General features: G+C 38.5%; 1 protein-coding gene across 4 annotated transcripts in view; it reads left to right on the top strand.

The window, feature by feature from the left end:
* Positions 1-20898, top strand: part of LOC122806592 (basement membrane-specific heparan sulfate proteoglycan core protein-like) — a 1657353-nt gene that overhangs the window by 985533 nt on the left and 650922 nt on the right. For all 4 annotated transcript variants that reach the window (XM_044077142.1, XM_044077143.1, XM_044077144.1 and 1 more), the window contains one exon: positions 6976-7311. In XM_044077142.1, coding sequence (XP_043933077.1) covers positions 6976-7311 — 336 coding nt within the window. The remainder of the gene's footprint in view (positions 1-6975; positions 7312-20898) is intronic.

The raw sequence follows: 20898 nt of genomic DNA, 5'->3' as shown, positions 1-20898 counted from the left end.
AAAGCTAAAACCACTAGATATGTGTTTTCTGACTACATATCAGATTGTTCCTAGGTAGTACCAAACACAGTCTCAAATTTTTCTTTGCAAACCTATAGGCCAACTAGTCTCATGAGCATTGTTTGTAAAGTCATGAACTCTACCACCATTTAACCTATAAATAATGACAGAGTTGGGTACAATACCTTCAGCTGAGCTAATCTTGTTTTGTGAGAATTAGGTTCTGGTTACTAAATTCGGTGGGCTTCTTTGAGAAGAGCTCTGGATAATGTACAGAAAGTACACACTGTATACCGGGGCCTTGATCAAGCTTTTGATACTCTCCCACATTCTGGTATTATTGATAATCTTAGTGACTTAAATATTAACCCCTACACACACACACACACACACACACACACACACACACACACACACACACACACACATACACAATTTTAAAAGGCTGATCACTGGTGATGTCACAGTATTCCATATTGGCGCCAGTCTTCACCATTTACTTTGCCAAATGAATAAGGATCTCTGTCTTACAAAGTTTGTAGAAATACTGCAAACTCAGTGCAGTCATTAAATGTCCAGCAGATACCTATATCCTATGAGAAGGAATAGCTTTTACAAATTCTTAGTTTCAAGGTCATAGACTCAAGCTAAATGCAAAAATAACTTTTTTTCAGTGGGGGCCTGGGGAGAAAAGGTCCGGTACAAAAATTTAATCTACAGTTAATTATTACACTTGTTAGCAGTTATAAAACTATATGAAGTCATGAAAGATAGTAGAAAGTGTAAAAGAAAGAAAGAAAGAAAGATGTATTATGCAATATGTCATTTTAACACCTAATCCATTCATCTAATTCAAATCTAATTTAATAATAATCTTGTTTGCAACTCATTTTAATCTATTTCACATCAAATTTGAATCTAATGTAATTCATTAAAGACCTTAAACCTTTAAGAACAATGAACTCTCCTTTGAACACCATATAGAAGCGATAACTAGAACATCCTAGACCACATAATCCCTAAAGCTATATGTTTCAGTTTCAAAGAAGTTATTGATCTTTCTACCTGCCCCTACTATGACCCATAAAAGAACATAACTTACCCTTCAACATGTACTTGGGCAGCTATATTACACATCTTATGAAACCTCAAAGATTCCTGACAAAACAAAAATCTTGGATATGAGGTCTGAAAGCTACATAGTGTATCTAAAAGCTTTAACAAATCTCCTGCAGACTCTTGTATGCAACATCTGCTTGATTTATATGGCAAACAAACCACTCTTGTTAAACCTCTTAATTATTCAATTACCAGGCAAAACAAACAATTCCACTCTAAGGATATAAACCTACACAGAAATATTAAGAGAAACTTGTGAGAAAATGAGTCTCTCTCCCAAAAACTCCCCAACATTGCCACTAATCAGAGATTTTTCATTTTAGAAAAAATAGCATTCAAAATATGCTTTATTCAGAGAAAACAATGTAAAGGTTCAGAAAATTATTAAAGAACAATTGCAGCAAGGTTTAATGAAGGTCACACTAAAATGAAAGTCCTAATTGTTATAAGAAGTGATGATATGGGCAAGTGCCAGCATAGCCAGCTGGAGTTTTGTAAAGAATGATATGGCCTTTGAATATCAAGCTAATTTATACAAGATGCTTGTGTTACAAATGTATTAGAACTGTATGTCATTTGTATATCAGACTGATTTGTACATAAGTTTGTGCTGAAAATATATTTGTGAGCATTGCTTGTGTTAATTGTGTTAAAATGTATCAACAGTGCACCCTGCTGAAATGAAAAGGAGTGTACATATATTGTGCAACTGAATGAAATGTATATGTTTTAATAGAGGATACTGGGACAGCAACAGTTAACCACCCAGCTTGCATTAAGAAAAATAAAGGAAATGTAAATGAGCTGTTAAACTATTAAAATGTTACACCACAGTGCTGAATATGACCAGAAATTAGGTTTGGCAACAAACTAAGTTGTCCAGGGACATCTTCAGGAGGGGTTAGGTTGATATTAGTGGGAGTTAGGTGGGCTGGGGAGATGAAAGGGTGAAATGGAGGGTGGAATAACTGGGAAGAAATGAAGTAAGGATGGGAAGGAGCTTAAGGGGTTTAGACAAGTGTAGCTGGGCAAGTAGTCACATTTTGGCGTGAACTTGCTAAGGCAGGGTACGCCCATGATGACCTGTAGGTATAACAGGAGAAAAGGTAGGCCTCTGGGCATCGGTTGTTGGCAAGTGGTCTGGGGTATGTAGTTATATATTTTGTGGTTTGAATTCTCAGGCCAGGGGGGTTAGAGATCCGTATTGTTTTGCTTCTGAAATTCTCAAGAAGACAGGAGGTTGGGGCAGTCACCTTGTCGAAAGCTTTGTTTAAAAATATGTATGCTTATATATTTATATATGTGTATGTTTGCACATATATATGTATGTGTGTATGCATGTATATATATATATATATATATATATATATGTGTGTGTGTGTGTGTGTGTGTGTGTGTGTGTGTGTGTGTGTGTGTGTGTGTGTGTGTGTGTGTGTGTGTGTGTGTGTGTATGTGTATATATATATATATATATATATATATATATATATATATATATAGTTGTGTGTCTGTATATATATATATATATATATATATATATGTGTGTGTGTGTGTGTGTGTGTATATATATATATATATATATATATATATATATATACAGATATAGATATATATCATGGGTTCATATTAAAACACCGAACGTTGAAAACAGCGAACGGTGTTTCATCGACACATATTCAGTGAACACTGAAAATGTTGAAACCACAGAACAGCGATTTCTTTCCTAGGGAAAGAAATCACTGTTCCAACCCCCCCCCAAAAAAAACATTAAACATTTCCAAACACATACACACATACCCTAACCCTAATTATACCCCCCAAAAAACAGTAAACAACTAAATACACATATGCATGTAACCCAACCATACAGCTAACAAAAAAAAAACAGTAAACATTTTAAAACATATGCACTTACCTTAATCCGTACCTTAACCCTAAGGTCAGTAACTCTTGCACATTTACATAAACAGTTCCAAACACATACACACTTAATTTAACCCTAATCCTACCCCCTAAAACAAAAGTAAACAGCTGAAAACACATACACACGTAACTTAACCACACATCTAACACAAATAAAAAACAGTAAACACTTTCATACATATGCACTTACCTTAACCCGCACCCTAACCCTAAGGTCAGTAACTGTTGCACAATCACGCTCGCGAGCTTTACCGGTCAAGGGACCACACTACACTTCAGAACAGGCAAAGCAACAAAGCAGTCAGGTGACTTTTTCCCCAGGGAAAGAATTCACTGAAAAGCTGCTTTGCTGTTTTGCCTGTTTGCCCTATATGTGTCGATGAAAACGCATTCGATAAAATGTGTTTTCGTCATTCTAATAGGAACCCATATATCATAAGCTACTTGTCTGGAATAATTAAGAGTTTGGGGTCATTCCAGCAATCAGGTTCCATAGCTTTTTCAGTTAGAGGCGGCTGGTGTAGCTACAAAGTTCAAAGATGCAGTCGCAGGCAGGAAGCTGTAAATCTAGTCAGATTTATTATTAAAATGGAATAAAATATAAGTGCTTTTGTCCCAATTGTAAAGATTTATCAGGAACTTTGTCAGATGTTTTTGTGATTGGTGGCTTGTGTAGCTAGTCAGTGTTTCTATTTTGGGTCTTTCAGCTAGTTAGTGAATTATTTGTGTGATCCCATTTGCTGGTGCATCTTGATTTAATCAGGTCTGTCTCTTTTTCAGCACTTTGGGTGGTTGGCTTTGGCATTCGTTGGTGGTCAGGGTGTTAGTACAGAATTCTGTCATCAGAGAGGTTGAGAGAAATGCAAATTCCTTTTTGCAGGCTTTAGGCTCAGGTTGTGAGCCTTGCCTGAGGTAACTCTGTTGTCTGTGCATGCGTGGGGATTGGTGTTTAGGTGGGGTTACCTGAAGTATAGTACTGCTGGTGTCCTTCGCTGTGAACTGTCTGCTGTATTTATGTTAGTAGTGAGGTAGGCTTGGTAGTATGTTCTTGAAATTAAAAAAGAAAAAAAAGCTTTCTGTCTATTAACGGCATGCTTGCAACCTGTCATTGCACTACAGAGTTTTAATATCCATTCACGGGCTTCAGAATAGCAGTTCTGGACAGTGCATGCACAGTCAGGCTTTGTTTGGCTTGTGTTCTCTGCAGACTAAGGTTTAAGATAAGAAATTAAAAGTAAATTATTGGTGCTTCATGATAAACTTTTGTATGGTGCAGGGTACTGTTGAGCAGGTGGGGAAGGCTGAGACTGCCGTTGATACTGTTGAAGCAGAGGTTGGGTGTGCTGATGATGTTCAGTTGTGCTTCTGCTTTGTTTGGCAGCCCCTTGTGTCAGATGGGGTGTTGGCCTGCTCAGGGGTGCTAGATTCAAGTGGCATTTAGTGTAGCAGTATAAAGTCCAGTTGAAGAGATTATTACTGCTTGCTGCTTATGGTTTAAGCATTGCAGACAAAAAAAAAAAAATCCAAATGCATTCATGCAGACGCATAACTAAATTTGAATAGTAGCTTGCATCTTCTCTGCCGTTCCCTTTCCACAGGTAAAGGACTGATAACCTTGGTCCCTGTATTAGCTTTTGTATGTAGTTATTTGTCATTTTTCTTATCAAGAGTCACTCAACAAGATAAGTCGCAGGTTTCAAACATTGCTGTTGTTAGTTATATATCATGAATGTTTCTTCAAAAAGGGTTTTGTATTTGTCATGTGTGTTCTGGAAAATGTGATCTCAAATTAAAATGCTTATCAGTTTTCGGTGGCTAATTTCGTAAGCTGGGTGCCTGCTGTGTAACTGCCGTGATGAGGCCTTGCTGCATTACCTGTCAGTTTTAATTCTGTAAATGCTTGTCTATCAAATGTACAGGTTTTCACTGAATGCAGAGTTTTGTTTCAGTACATAATGGGACGCATGTAAGCTGCAGACAAACACGAGTTCTGAGAAAAAACCTTTGTTCATTTGCTCAGTAAAAAGAGGGGAAGCCCCAGTCACTGTCATAAATGTTTAAATGTGTATTGTAGCCATCTATGCTAAATTCTTACAGAGTATAATTGGATACTCTTTCTAAGAGCCTTATAGTAACTGACTGGTGGCAGTGAATCTGCCTTATAGTCTGGGCAAATATGATAGATCGAGTAATCTGGGCCAGCTTTTCCCCAGGTGTGTGTGTGCGTGCATGTGTGTGTGTGTCTGTGTGTGTGTGTGTGTGTGTGTGTGTGTGTGAGTGTGTGTGTGTGTGTGTTTGTGAAAATCAAATCTTAAAGAGTGTGCATTTCAGCTACTTTCGGCAGGGACATGAAGCACTGGGTTCACAGAGTGAGTGCTGGAGGACTTGACTTGGACACTCAGCTGAGTACCTAACTCTGCAGCTGTACCAGTGGGGAGTCTTATTGGGGACCTGGAGGAGGACAGATATGGGGACATCCAGACCCTGGGCTGAGTGTGTTCCCTGTGTGGTTTTAAGGAAAATTGTACTTGATGCAGAGAGGTCTGCATCTGGAAATACTGAGTTTAACCATTTGTATTTCAGGTTTATGTCCCTCTCCAGTGTCAGTGGTGAGGATTCAGGCTCCTTGATTACTGCCCAGTGTGAGGATGTCACATTCTGGTAGCCATCACATATCGGTAGCAGTGGTGGGCATCACACTGATAACTTCTGCTGAGGCTGAAATCAACATATTTTTCCTGGTGTATGAGTTTAAATAAACAAAAAATATATGCTAAGGCAAAGGTTATGCTCTGCACTGAAAAAAAAAAGTTTGTGTGTGTGTGTGTGTGTGTGTGTGTGTGTGTGTGTGTGTGTGTGTGTGTGTATGTGTGTGTGTGTGTGTGTGTGTGTGTGTGTGTGTGTGTGTGTGTGTGTGTGTGTGTGTCTGTATGAAAGATAGGGGTGTGTAAGTATAATGATGTAAAACTCTATCCAGTCTGTACACTGTCACTAAAAGGTTGTGGTAATGTTTCTCCTGCAATATTACTGATATGGCCTCAAAGTCATACAACCACGGCTGATCTGAAGCTAAACCTGCTGTTGGGAATCCATGAGTTGATGTTTCAGATGTCTTCTGTATGATGGCATCAGAACAGGCTGAATAGCTGCGATTGTTGGTGTGAGACACTTGCTTGGCTGTGCTTAGAAACCAGAAAAAATTGATTTGGAATATGCATTCGCTTAATTATACAAATTTCACCCACTGGTGACTGTTTCTAGGTGCTGAACAGAATCTTGAACTGACTTTGAAAAAACTAATATGGACTTTTACAGATCTGCCTTTTTCTTTTTGGAGATGTAGTCATATGCTTTTTGGACTTACAAATGTTGTGCTTGTGGAAACACTGCATGGTCACATGACTGACATACTGAAATTAAGAAGATTCAACATTGCCTGCGCAGTGCCCCTGCTCTATGCTGTAATAATATTTTATTCCACTTTGTTAACAGGTATTTCAACTGGACAGACACAAGGAGTGCAGTGCAGTGTTTTACTGCTTTATGCTTTCCGAAACAGGGCAATAGTCACATTGTGTACAAACAAAAATTGCAAGAATCAAACAGAGACTTTCAGGATTCAGATCATTTGTATTTCATTGCCTTAAGCAATATGCCTTTTTCAGTCACTGCTGAATTGTGTGGTTTACACATGAATGCATGTATTCATTAAATTTATTCAGTCTCTTGTAGGTTTGTTGTGTAGTTTTTTTTCACAATTTTTTAGACAAGCAGCACATTACTCTACCCCAAAATGCACTGAGAAACCAGCTTTAGTCCATTCATTTTGTTTTGGTTACTGGTTGCTTAAAAAGGAAACATTTATTAGTGCATGTAGCAAAGATGACTACAATTATACTGTTTAACTGTTAATTTTATTTTGTCCTGTTGCAGATGATGCAGTGACAATGACCACACCAGGTCTCAACCTACCAGTCCAGCAAGAATCAATGGTGCTCCTGCCATGTTACTTCACTGCTGACTCTGAGACACTTGACTTAAACCTTCTTACGGTACAGTGGGAATTCCAGGGAAATCATTTGGCCATATTTGCTGACAACATCCTGTTTAATAGCAGTAGGGCTTGGCTTTCTCTGGAAGGGCTGAAGAAAGGAAATGCTTCATTGATTCTCAAGACTGTTTCAACAGCAGATGAAGGAGATTATATGTGCTATATCAACTACTTGCCAGATATCCAACAAAATATGACTACCGCTTTAAATATTTATGGTAATTTTATTTTATTTAACAATAAATGTTGTATTTCATTGTTATTTGCCTTATATGGGGGTAAGAAAATGTAGGATGACATTTCAGAGTTGTTCTCAAGTTCCTAAAGTGCATGTTTGTGCAACATATGCATATATATTTTGCCTTTGATTTCTAGCTTACATTCTAAAGATTTAGCTTTTATTTAGATATTTAGTCCTGTGTTGACCATGCATATTATACAGCATTTCTAAAAACTGCCATAAAATGTTGGTAACAAGCTGTCTAAATGGAATCTTTATAGAGGGGGTAAGCCTCCATTGTCACCATATTGAACACCTAAAGATGTCATGCTTGTGGAAACATTACATGGTCACATGACTGACACTGAAATTAAGAAGATTCATCTTTGAATGGATGGCTTTTAAAATACATGGGCAAATCCACAGGTAATTATGAATTAAAAAAGACCCTCTAATTTTAGACAACAGGTCTAAGAATGATTTTCCATCAACACAAGGAGTCGCTTTAAAAAGAAAGTTATTTGTTCCCCAAAACACATTAGCAGAGCTTGAAAACCCTCAAAAAGACAGCACTGAAACAATGACAAATAAAAAGAAAAATGTAATAATAAAAAGCTCCAAAACAAATTTGAAGTATATAAAATAGACCATTTAATACTAACAGTAAACGTCTTCATCACATAGATGTATAAGTCAGTAACTTCATCAGACTGTGGTACTGCATTGTAAGATCACATAATTTAAACATGAAATGCAAGCACATTTGAATGATAATGATTTTTAAATGTAATGTCCTTGAAAAGTTTGCCAATGTAGGATGATTTAACTGTTTTGAAAAGTGATAAGTCTAGAATTCCTATTATGTTTGGTGTTCTACAGCTACGTAAGAATTTTGACAGACCTCATATGACACCAATAGTAGTAAGGTCAGGCTCTAAAACTAAGCCACTGTGTTTGTTTTTGGATAACAAAATTAAGGGTTTTGGGGGAAACAATAGTTCCAATAAGGGCTGTTTTGCTTTTGTTACAAAAATAAGAGGTAAGATATTAAAGAAGGTACTTTTTTGTTTCAGCTGATGTTCAGTTTGTTTTTACAATGGCAATAATAATATAATAATAATATAATTACGATTAAAGTGGTGTGGGAGTGAATTAATGAAGGATAAGAATTTAGAACCTAAGGATATTAAGTTAAATACAGAGCTGAGGGATATTATTCTGCACAACTATTTCATTTGTCTTTCAAATTAATGTGGAAACAAAACTGGAGTAGCAATGGGGTGCCTGTAGCTATGCCAATTTAATTTTAACACAATGGGAAAAGAAATATGTCTACCTTCACAGACACTACTTAAATGTTAATTATTGGCATTGTCCTGTTGACATATATTTTTTTTATGTTGGAAGGCACTTTAAAGATATGAAGAATGTTTTGAATGACATTTAAAGACAGTATATCTGACGTGAGTGTGAAGTTTTTGGATACTGATTTTTATAAGGATGTCAATGACATGATATAACAAAACTCAGCCCCAGAAATGTTACAAGTAATTCTATTTTATATGTAATAATAGTTTACTGGGAAAGTCTGACTTGGAGCAAAGCCAATTTTCAGCGGAGGCCCGGGGAGAAATGCTACTGACACATGTCCTTGCAATGTGAGAGGAAATCAGAGCATCCAAAGGAAACCCACACAAACACAGGGAGGAAATACAGACTCTGCACAGAAGGCAACCCAGCTGAGAATCAAACTGGTGAACCTCTTGCAGTGAGGTGACAATGCTACCACTGCACCACTACACTGTCTAATATGAATCTTAAGAAAATGACAGAAGGTATAGCATATGGGAAGGCTAAAAGACGTAGGCGATTAACAAGTGATATTGAGGATGTTACACTGTTACAACACCTAGAGGTGAAGTTTTTACAAAGAGGTTAACCCAAGAACAGGTTTTGTAAGGTACTGAAAAGTACTGACTGATAGTGTGAGGTTATCAGAGGAAAAGATAATACTGGAAATCAGAAATGGCTATAACTTTTTCTGCGGATTTTTATAATATTTAAAATATATTTATTAACTGGAAAATTATACAAACATGTGCCATTTTAGCTGACAGTTTGGCTGTGTTTCTCAGGATTGTTACCAAATGAGAAAAAAGTCTGAAACAGCTATCTGACAACCATAGCACCAAGATGATAAAAATGTATGAAACAGAAACGTATACATACGAGAACTGTAAGGAGAGAGTTACAGTAAGCTGCCTGTCGGGCGCTAGAATCCACCACATAACGCAAGCACTCAGATCTCTCAACAGCAGGTACAAATACGACTCAGTCATTGTCCACACTGGTGTAAACGACCTGAGACATACCTCCTTGGACTACATGAAAAGAGACATTGAGGAGCTCTCTGATTATGTAGCCCAGGCAGGTATGACCCTGACCTTGAGCAGTATCCTACCTTCACCAAGAATGATGCCACAATACAGAGATAAGATGATCAGCTTTAACAATTGGCTTAAACTCTGGTGTCATTCAAAGGGGATCCAATGTCTGTCTGCCTGGGATGACATGCTGGACAAGCCACGCTGCCCAAGGGACGGCTTGCACCTGTCACCCTGGGATTCGGATATTGGCAAAGGCTCTTGCCACCCCATAGTGCCTTTTTAGGCAATGCCCAAATTCTAAACCTACCACCCTAGAACACAAAAAAGGAAAAAAACTAAGGGTAATGCTGCTCAATGCCAGAAGTCTAAATCTCAAAATGCACGCACTCGAGGCCCTTCTCAGTATGGAGAATATCGATGTCTGTGCTGTGACAGAAACCTGGTTCAAGGCTCCTGAGAGCACCCCAGCACTATCAGGTTTTACCTCATATCATGCATTCCGGCCCCAAAATCCGGACAATACCAAGAAAGGAGGGGGGGTATCCATATTCATCAAGGACACCCACACCTCAAGACTGGTGGCAACGCATGATGCATCGGAGACCATCCAGGTGCAACTAACCATAGGCAAGACTGCTCTGCAAATTGTAGCATGTTACAGGCCACCCTCACAAACTCAGGAACCTCACATGGCTTTCCTGAAAACACTGGAGGGGATAAATGTATCTCCAAACACCATCATACTAGGTGACTTCAATTACCCTAATATAGACTGGGAACACTACTCAAGCCCAAACACCCTAGCCCAAAAGTTCCTGGAATTCATAAACTCAAATGCCATGGAACAACTAGTCACCATTCCCACAAGAGGAGAAAACATACTTGATCTCATCATCACGAATATGGGAGCACAATGTTCAACACCAGAAGTATACCCCTCACTGGTGAGATCAGATCACAAACTAATCTCGCTGGAGGTCCTCATCCCACCCCCACCTGAAATAAAAAAGACCACAGTAAAAAACTTCTCGAAAGCCGACTTCACACTTCTAAAGACTAGTGTGGTCTCCTTTAAGGCCCCCGAGCTGGCGGAGAACAGTACTCAAGCCGCTGAATCACTTACAAATGCCTTCTACCAGCACCTGCAGGACTGCATGGATAAGGCAATCCCAAGCAAAACAAAGACTCTTTGTACCAAAGGCAAGCGTCCAGTCTGGTGGACCCCAGCCATAAACAAACTCTACAACAAAAGGAGGAAGCTACTACAAGACAGAGCAAAATCCTTAAAAGGTAAGACACCTTTGATCACTATAAGTAAAAACTAAGAGCTCTCATAAAATCATCCAAAGCAAACTTTGAGAGAAAAATAGCTAAAGACTCAAAAGACAATCATAAGGCCTTCTTTAGCTATGTTAGAAACCTGGGAGGAAACTCCCAGATATGCTCAGAACTAGTTCAAAATGATATGAAGATTACTGATCCTACAGACATTGCCAACATACTGGCTGACAGGTTCAGTGCAAACTTCTCCCCCCCCTCCCCCCCAAAAGGAGAGATATCTATACCAAATGATTGCAGCCCCCCAAACATCTCTAACATCCAAGTGAGAACTGCTCTCTCCAAAGCAAAAAACACAGCATCCATGGGACCTGATGGTGTCCCCGGCTGTGTGCTCCACGAACTCAACGAGGAATTAAACCCACAGCTAGGACAGCTGTTTAATCATAGTCTCATCTCTGGATACGTACCCAGGGAGTGGCGCACTGCGACTGTGGTCCCACTTCACAAAGGCGGTGCCTCCACCGACCCTGGAAATTACCGGCCCATTAGCTTGACAAGCCTTATCTGCAAAGCCATGGAGAGGATCATAATGGACCTCATAAATAAAGACATAGGGAATTTGCAGACTTTGGATCCAACCCAGTTTGGCTTTGTCAAAGGCAGATCATGCCTTTTAAACTTGGTTGACTTTTTCGAAACAGTCACCAAAGCCGTTGATGAGGGAAAGGCAGTCCATACAGCCTACCTCGATCTGGCGAAGGCCTTCGATACAATACCCCACTCGGGTATCATTGAAAAACTCATCAGCTTAAATGTTAACCCATACATCACAAGATGGGTTGCAAACTGGCTGAGTGACAGAACCCACAGGGTCAGAGTTGCTGGCGCCATGTCAGACTCAAAGCCTGTCACAAGTGGTGTCCCACAGGGCTCAGTCCTGGGCCCGCTCTTGTTTGGCATCTACTTTTCCGAAGTACAAGCAAACACAGGAGGGTTATGGCTGACAAAGTTTGCAGATGACTGCAAACTGGGCGCCGTAGTTGAAAACACATCTGACACAGATATCCTTCAGAAGGGTCTCACAGAAACGGATGACTGGTGCCAGAGCCATGGCCTAAAGTTAAATGCCAAAAAATGCATAGTCATACCCTTCGGGAAAAACAAGGTTACCCCTAGCTACCATATAGGTGGCAATCCACTGAGCACAGAAGAAGTTATCAGGGACCTGGGGACCCAGGTTGACAGTAGCCTGTCATTCGACACACATGTAGCTAAAGTAGTTAGGAAAACCTTCTACATTGCCCACCTTATCGTGAAGGGATTTACATCTAGATCAAGGGAGGTCATAGTTTCCCTATACTCATCACTCATCAGACCAATGATTGAGTACAATGCCCCATTCGGAACGTATCTGACCCGACACTTGCAGCAGCTGGAGAGGCCACAAAAGTTCCTCATCAAAAGGATAAAGGGTCTCAAAAATCTGTCCTATGCTGCCCGACTGAAAGAATTCCAGCTCTATTCAGTCGCTTACAGCTTGCTCAGAGGTGACCTTTGCCTGACATACAAGGCCATGTCAAACCCAGATTTGATGAATATGCTTCACCTCAAAAAATCTAGATCCGTCAGAGCCACAAGGGCGGGAGACTTAAACCTCGACACAGCTATAAATAGGACATGCTGGAGGGATAGATTCATCACCCAAAGACTCCCTATGCTGTGGAACAAAATCCCGGTATATGTGAGGCAGAGCACCTCGCTGGCCTTGTTCAAGAGAAATCTTGACCAATGGATGGGAGATCGCAGATATACCCCAGGGATTACCTCAGTGTCACTGCTCGACAGAGGCACAGCAAAATAATGGGTATAGTTCCCCATACTAAAGGGGTGGTGTAAGCCACAAAACTATGGGCTAGGCTTGTAAATGCCCTCGGGCAGATAGCCTAGTATGAACCTATGAACCTATTATAGATATAGAGAGCATGGTTCAAATTGTTTTTGAAATCTTTTTATAATTCTGTAACTTCCCTTGTTTTTTGCTACATGTGACTCTGATTACGTTGCATGTGCTATGTTAGAAGGACAACCAGAGCTTTAAAAATAAGAATATATGAACACCTGTATGCTATTTCTAAACATTCTTTCAATGCACTTTACAGATACAGTGTGGCGTGCAGCCAGTTTAAATGTTTTTATTTTTTGTTCTGGATTTTCAGAATAAAGACATTCATGATGGTGACAGGGAAAATTTGTTAGAAGTTAGGGAATTAAAATGAAAATTTAGGTTGAATCCCCTTGAGTTACCAAGGTTGAATGGCTAGTAACCAAACACTCGTACCACCACAAATTAATAGATCAAGCCAAGATCCGGTGCAATGAAGGTTATCCAAAGTAGGCACAGTAAGCAGGTAGCAGTTGATAAAGTAAAACGGGTTTATTATCTAATAAGTAAGCCTCCAACAACGAACATCAACAACCAAACAAACAAATTCCTTTAGATATAAAGTGCAAACATTTAGCGCTTTCGTCTCCACACCGGGAGACCTCTTCAGAATAACTTTACAAAAATCAAGTTTGCCTTATATACATCTTGCTCTACTTCATTAATCAATTAGTTTGTCAATTAACTAAACTGCTGTTGTATTACAATCTTATTCAAGCAGAGTTAACTAAGTGAAATTTTCTTTGGCTTGAATAAAATAAAATAAAGTCCTGCTTAACTTAATAAAAAATATTCCTACTGAGTAATGATTACATTCAATAAGACATTCACGTAAAACAGCACATTTATATTTATATTTATATTTATACAATAAAAATTTAAAAGAAAAAGCAAAAATGCAAGTAGTTAATAAGCAACACTTCTTTGCCACTTGCTTCATTGTATAAGCCCTATCTGTATAGTGTCTCATGTGGACAAACACTGGTATTGTCAGTTAACATACATTATTCCTTCCAAGAAAAAACGCATGTTGTGGTAAGGGCCTGAATGATCATATTTCCAACACCCCAGCATTGAAGTTTTTAGCCTCAGACCCCAAACTGGCTAAGGGTGTACAACAACAATAGATGTTCAGCATCTATCTACAGTTTGATTTGACATTGCACTGCAGGAAATAAAACCTTCTTGTGTTTTGAGAGTGTTTTAGTAAGTACTATATAAAAAAGCTTTCTTACTTAGAAAATATTCAACATTTGACTCAGTATTTATTTTAACGTTTACTTATTCATTATATATTTATTATACATTATATATTCATATATAAACATATACAGACTCACACCATTCATTATGTACTTACAAGCATTTTAAGTATTTTAATATTAATATTTTATACATTTACATATTTATATATTTATAAAGTTTTTATTATTAACTATATCAATTGTATCAATTATACATATGATGTCGTATATTTTTAGATTTTTTATATATTTATGCTTGTATGGAATTTGATTTAATAATGTTATAATTCAAATGAATTTTTTAAAGAAAAGGGGCTATTATACCTGCATGTTTTTTCTTGGAAGGAATAATGTATGTTAACTGACAATACCAGTGTTTGTCCACATGAGACACTATACAGATAGGGCTTATACAATGAAGCAAGTGGCAAAGAAGTGTTGCTTATTAACTACTTTCATTTTTGCTTTTTCTTTTAAATTTTTATTGTATAAATATAAATATAAATGTGCTGTTTTACGTGAATGTCCTATTGAATGTAATCATTACTCAGTAGGAATATTTTTTATTAAGTTAAGCAGGACTTTATTTTATTTTATTCAAGCCAAAGAAAATTTCACTTAGTTAACTCTGCTTGAATAAGATTGTAATACAACAGCAATTTAGTTAATTGACAAACTAATTGATTAATGAGGTAGAGCAAGATGTATATAAGGCAAACTTGATTTTTGTAAAGTTATTCTGAAGAGGTCTCCCGGTGTGGAGACGAAAGCGCTAAATGTTTGCACTTTATATCTAAAGGAATTTGTTTGTTTGGTTGTTGATGTTCATTGTTGGAGGCTTACTTATTAGATAATAAAACCGTTTTACTTGATCAACTGCTACCTGCTTACTGTGCCTACTTTGGATAATCTTCATTGCACCGGATCTTGGCTTGATCTATTAATTTAAGGTTGAATGGCTCTTTAAACTTTGCATTTATTTTAAAAGTGAAGGGTTTTGGCTGATTAATATTCAATACAAAGGGTGTTTATTGGGAGACCAGTGTGATAAAGTGATTTATTCTATCAGTAAAGAATGTGATCTTACAATGAAGTATTATTGTCTGATTACATTACTGACTTAAAAGTCTGTGTGATGAAAACTCTTACTGTTAGTATTAAATTGCCTATTTTGAATACTTCACCTTTGTTTTGGAGTATTTTTATTATCACAGTTTCAAAACAAAATGACTAAAATAAAGCAAAGGTAGTAAGCACATGCATGGGGTGTCTGTAGTACAGCTGTGTTGCCTAAAGTTTGCAGAAACACTCAGCTTCAGGAAAAAGATCCAATATACAATGGAGTTACTTTAAAAAATGGTAAGAAATATATTTGTAAAATAACTTCCATGTAAAATAATAATGATCACTGCAGGAAGAGAATATAAAGTTAAAGTACATCTTCAAACAAATCAAGCCTTCCCAAATCCCTGGCATTTTACTCTTCACTGCACCTCTGCCTACATAGGCTCATAGGCAGGTACTACACTAACTGCCCTTGCAGGCCATTTTAAGCATAGACCATTTCCCTTTTGGTGCTTGAATTAACATATCCCGTTTGGTGTTAGCTTAGCAATACCAATCCAATATTTGAAAATGATATATTACTCCTAGTGAGAATAACCGGGATCATACCATGGATAATCTGAGGGGACATATGTGTGGGATTATAGCATTTAGGAGTGGCTTCTTCCCAGTAATAATACAAGGAGGCAGTCCTGGGATAACTTTTCTATCACCTATCCACAGATGGAAGTTGCACTTAAATATGTACAGGGATAAGCTTTGTTTTACATGGATGGGGGGACTCTACTCTAGAGCAGTGGTATCCAATGCGAGATTTACCTTTCACTCTCAACCACTCTGTTGATATTGCAGAAAAGGTTTAGATCCCCTGACTGAGTATTTTCAATGCCATTTAACTTGTTGACGTGTAGTAGGTCCATCAGTATTGGGTATGAGGATGCCTTATATGCCAGACAAAGGTTACCTCTTAGCAGTCTACAGGAAACAGAGAATAGTGACAGGGCTTTGAGTAATACATATAGGGCAATTTTTAGGCCTTGTATCCTGTTAGTAAGTATATATGTGGGTGCTCTTGTTAATGCACCTGTCTAGAGAGATACATGCCAAAGGGGACATTATACTCGATGACTGGCCCTAATGAAGGTTGGGTAAAGGATGATAATGACATCTCTAGATCTGGTCATAATCCTTTTGTTTATAAGCTACACAATATAGAAGGCCTTTCTTATGACAATAGATACATGTTGGTGGACACTGTCCACACAAGCTCCCAAACCCAAAATGGGTTAACTCTCAGGTGCATTGTAATTCTGGTAGTTATTGTGAAGTAGGTAACTTCCCAAAGGTTACCATAATGCATTTTTTGGCACTTGGCTTCAGTCTATGATTCTGGCCCAAGTTATTTGTTTAGAACAGACCTTCCTGCAGGATGGTTAAGTCATTTGGAGGTTCAATAACTCCTCCTAACTTGCAGTCATCTGCAAACTTATTAAGCCAGAACCCATTGGTACTGGCTTTTACATCACAGAAGTAGATGCCAAACAGAAGTGATCACTGCACTGAGTCCTGGGGGACCCCACCATAGTTAGGTAACTTCCCTTATTTTGATCTCTTGCATCCTATCTGTAAGCCAGTTCTCAATCCAGCTGGTGATGTAGATATTTATTCCCAGTTTATTTATCTTCACTACTATGGCTTAATGTGGGACTGTGACAAAAGTCTTGGCCAATCCAGTTATGTGGTGTATACTGTTTTATCTTCATCAATTGCTTTGGTGACCTTATCAAACAAGTCCACCAGTTTAAGAAAGCATAACCTGACCTTGATGAATCCAAAATGAGATGGTGCCATTGTTCAGAGGTTACCTGTTTCCTCATTGATTAATTATATAAGTCTTTCCATGGCTTTCCATATGAAGCTGGTCTAACATAGGGCTGTCTGACTGCCTGAGTTGGTGGAAGTGTCCTCTTTATGCAAGACAATGAGTGTACCTGTTCACTATTTGCTTAGTACAAAATCTGTATGGAGGCTGAAGTTGAACAGCATTGTTAGTGGGTAGCTAAATCATGCTTCTTGCTTTATAGGATGCATCCGGAGATATTGTCAGGACCCAACAATGGAGTATTTTCAATTTTTGAAAGAACTTTTTGGACTTGGTCTTGTGTGATAGTTGGAGGTTAGTCAGTTTCAGGTATATCCTGAGAAACAGATGGAGGGGAAAGAGAGGGTTGAAGCTAGAGCTGAATTTATCGACCTGTAGGTTAACTATACCTTCTGGCTCAGTGTAACTAACATTGCTCACAATCAGCTGAGTGCATTGCTGCATTGTGTTTTTGAGATTACGAACATAACAAAAACTGGCATTGTGATTTTATTTGGTCACTTTAGCCTCATACTTGGCTTTGATGGAATTTATTAAGCCCCTGAGTTGTTTATTATTTCACTAACAAGGGCTATATCATTCTAGAAATTACCTTTATTAGTACTGGTCAAATTTCTCTAACTTTTATTGTAAAGCTTGCTGAAACTATGGTTCCAAGATCCTCAGATGGAGCTTACTGGGTTTTAATATTATTTTTCAAAATAATCATTCAACTGAAATTCCACAACCCATTTTATTTTCCTCTACCTACACACACACACACACACACACACACACACACACACACACACACACACACACACACACACACACACACACACACAGATATAGATAGATATATGGATCAACATCTAATATTCAAAAAGGCTATATCACTGGATTTCATTTTCATCACACAAAAATTGCAAAAACAACATACCCCAATTTTTCCCAGGGCAAGTAAACACTTGCACAAACTACAATGAAACACACTGCAGAGTAAATAAAACCCACATAGGTGGGGGGTTATACCCCCACACCACCCAAACTATTTATACCAATTCTGGGATCAGCATGTTGGGCAAGTGTTTACTCACACATAGATAGATAGATAGATAGATAGATAGATAGATAGATAGATAGATGATAGATAGATAGATAGATAGATAGATAGATAGATAGATAGATAGATTATATATTTAGAGATATAAAACATATATATTTCTATACCACATAAAGTTTAAATCAGATTGAAAAATATAATGATGAAGCCAAACATGTTGCTTATGCGGGATTTCAACTGCCATACCATTAACTGAAAAATATGGACCACTAGCAACAGATATGCAAAGAGTTCACTCATTTTTGTTAATATTTACTAACTCAGTCAGATAGTTCCCCTCACATACCAGACATGGTTTAAAGCAGAAGAAAGCTGCCCAGCGGTACATGGCTATAATGCATTCCACACATTTAGACCGGCTACAACACAGGCAGAGACTAAAGGAGGTAATGTCTCAAGTTACATAAAAATAAATATACTTTAAGGCTGGTCAAACAGGACAATGCATTTGAATTTCTCCATGTTCAAATCACCACATACAAAATCCCATACCACTTTCTTGCAAGTTATGGGACGCCCTCTATACTAAGAAATCCATAACATGTATTTAAGCTTACAGAAAACACTCACAGCCCAACCCAATACCATATACAGTACATGGGCAACTTTATTTCCCCTGCTATTAACTGCGAATCACATATGACACCAAATGTGCAGGCACAAAGATTCCTGGATTTTGTAAATACACACTCCGTGGACCAGATTGTCAATACATCGATCAGGGGTGCAAACATACTGGATGTGGTCCTCCCATTACTCAGGAGTGAGCTGCACCCCCCCCCCCCCAATGTAATGTTCTCTCTAGTAAGGTCAGACCACAAAAGAGTCTCATTTGAAGTAAAAATAAAACCCAGAATCCCAGCTAACTCTGGAATGTTCAGGAACTATACTAAGGCTTACATCCTACTATTAAGTGATAACCTGGCAAGATTTCAAGCCCCCATAACCACTGAAAACACTGCTGTCTACACAGAACTGTTCAGAGAAACCCTATACAAGCATATTAATAGTTGTATAAAAGCAATTGTACCCACTAGGAATAAGTATAGAACTAATTCAAAAAACAAGCCAGCCTGGTGGAATTCAATATCAATAAGGTGCATAATAGAAGGAAGAAAATTATGGCAAAATTAGAAGGTGTAGCACCTGGCAAGAAGAACGCACTCTCATCAAACTAAAACACCTCAGAGGATGAATAAAGTCTACTAAAACCAAGCATGAGGCAAATTTGGCATCCCAGGCCAAGGACAACTACAGGGCATTCTTTAACTATCTCTGCATTGGGATTGTTTCCTAGTGAGAGTAGGGGGGATTATATTTGATGGTATTTCCTAACCGGAGGCTGGGAGCAAGAGGGGGGAAAGTTACAACTGAGTTTGTCTGCCAATAGTATTGATATGTCTTCTGGCTCAGTATTGGTGGCTCCATTAACAATGAAACCTCTAGCGATTGAACCCAACCCAATTTGGTTTCATCAAGAGCAGTTCATGCCTACTCATCATGGTGGAATTCTTTGAGAAGGTCACCGAGCAATGTACAAGGGCAAAATGTTTCACGCTACAAATCCTGACCTCGACAAGGCATTTGACTCAATGCACAACTCATGTATTGTTGACTAATTCAAGAGGTTAGGTATAAACCCTTAAGTCACCCGGTGGATAGCCAGCTGGTTCACAGACAGGAACCAATAAATTAGAACTGGAGAGTCCACCTCTAGAAAGTGGCCAGTCACCAGTGGAGTCCCTCATGGATCGGTCCTGGGACTGCTCCTTTTTGCATCTGCTTTGCTGATGTCAAGGTCAATGTCAAGGGCCTCTGGCTTACCAGATTTGCAGGTGATTGCAAATTAGGAGCAATCATGGAATCCTTCAGCAGCACTAATGTTGTCTAAGACAGGATGACACAGACAAATAGCTGTTGTCAGCACTAGTGATTAAAACTAAATGCCATGGAATGCATAATAATATCCTTTGAGAAGAAAACCACCCCTGGTAATTATCACATTGATAATGCACCTCTAAGAGTTGACCCAGTAGTCAGGGACTTGGGGGCACACATAGACAGTAATCTAGCCTTTTATCATCACGTGTCTATGGCAGTGAGAAAATCATTCAATGTTTTGCAATTTATAAACAATGGTATGGCTTCTAAGTCAAAGGAGGTTATTGTTTCACTGTATTCAGCATTCATCAGCCCTATAATTCAGTACAATGCCCCCTTTTGGTATGTACCTAATCAGGCACATCCAACAAATGGGATGTCCAAAGACATTCCTCAGTAAAAGATTACAGGGCATAAGTAACATGTCCTCTGCAGAGTGCTTCAAAGCCATATCCCATGTATTCTGTCTCCTACAGGCTACTCAGGGAAGATCAGTGACTAGGCAACATAACCTACCCAGACAGATTAAAAGTCTTCCCATTATACTTTGCTTTGTACAGCATGATCTCACCTGGCTTTTCATACTATAAAAGCCCCTGCTCCTCATATATATGTCACCTCCACAGACCTGCTTGTGCTATGGCTATACACACCAAAACCTTAACCTCCATCATGACATTAACAGCATCTGCTGATGAGAGATATACTTAAACCAGCATGTTCCCTGTTTTTAGAACAGTCTCCCTCTGCATATCTAACAGTAGCATAGCTAGGGTGGGGTGAAGGGGCAGCCATCCTGAG

Source organism: Protopterus annectens, chromosome 7.part0 (genome assembly GCF_019279795.1).
Source record: "Protopterus annectens isolate FY-2018-M chromosome 7.part0, PAN1.0, whole genome shotgun sequence".
NCBI lineage: Eukaryota > Metazoa > Chordata > Ceratodontiformes > Protopteridae > Protopterus > Protopterus annectens.
This window is presented reverse-complemented; position numbering and strand designations above follow the sequence as displayed.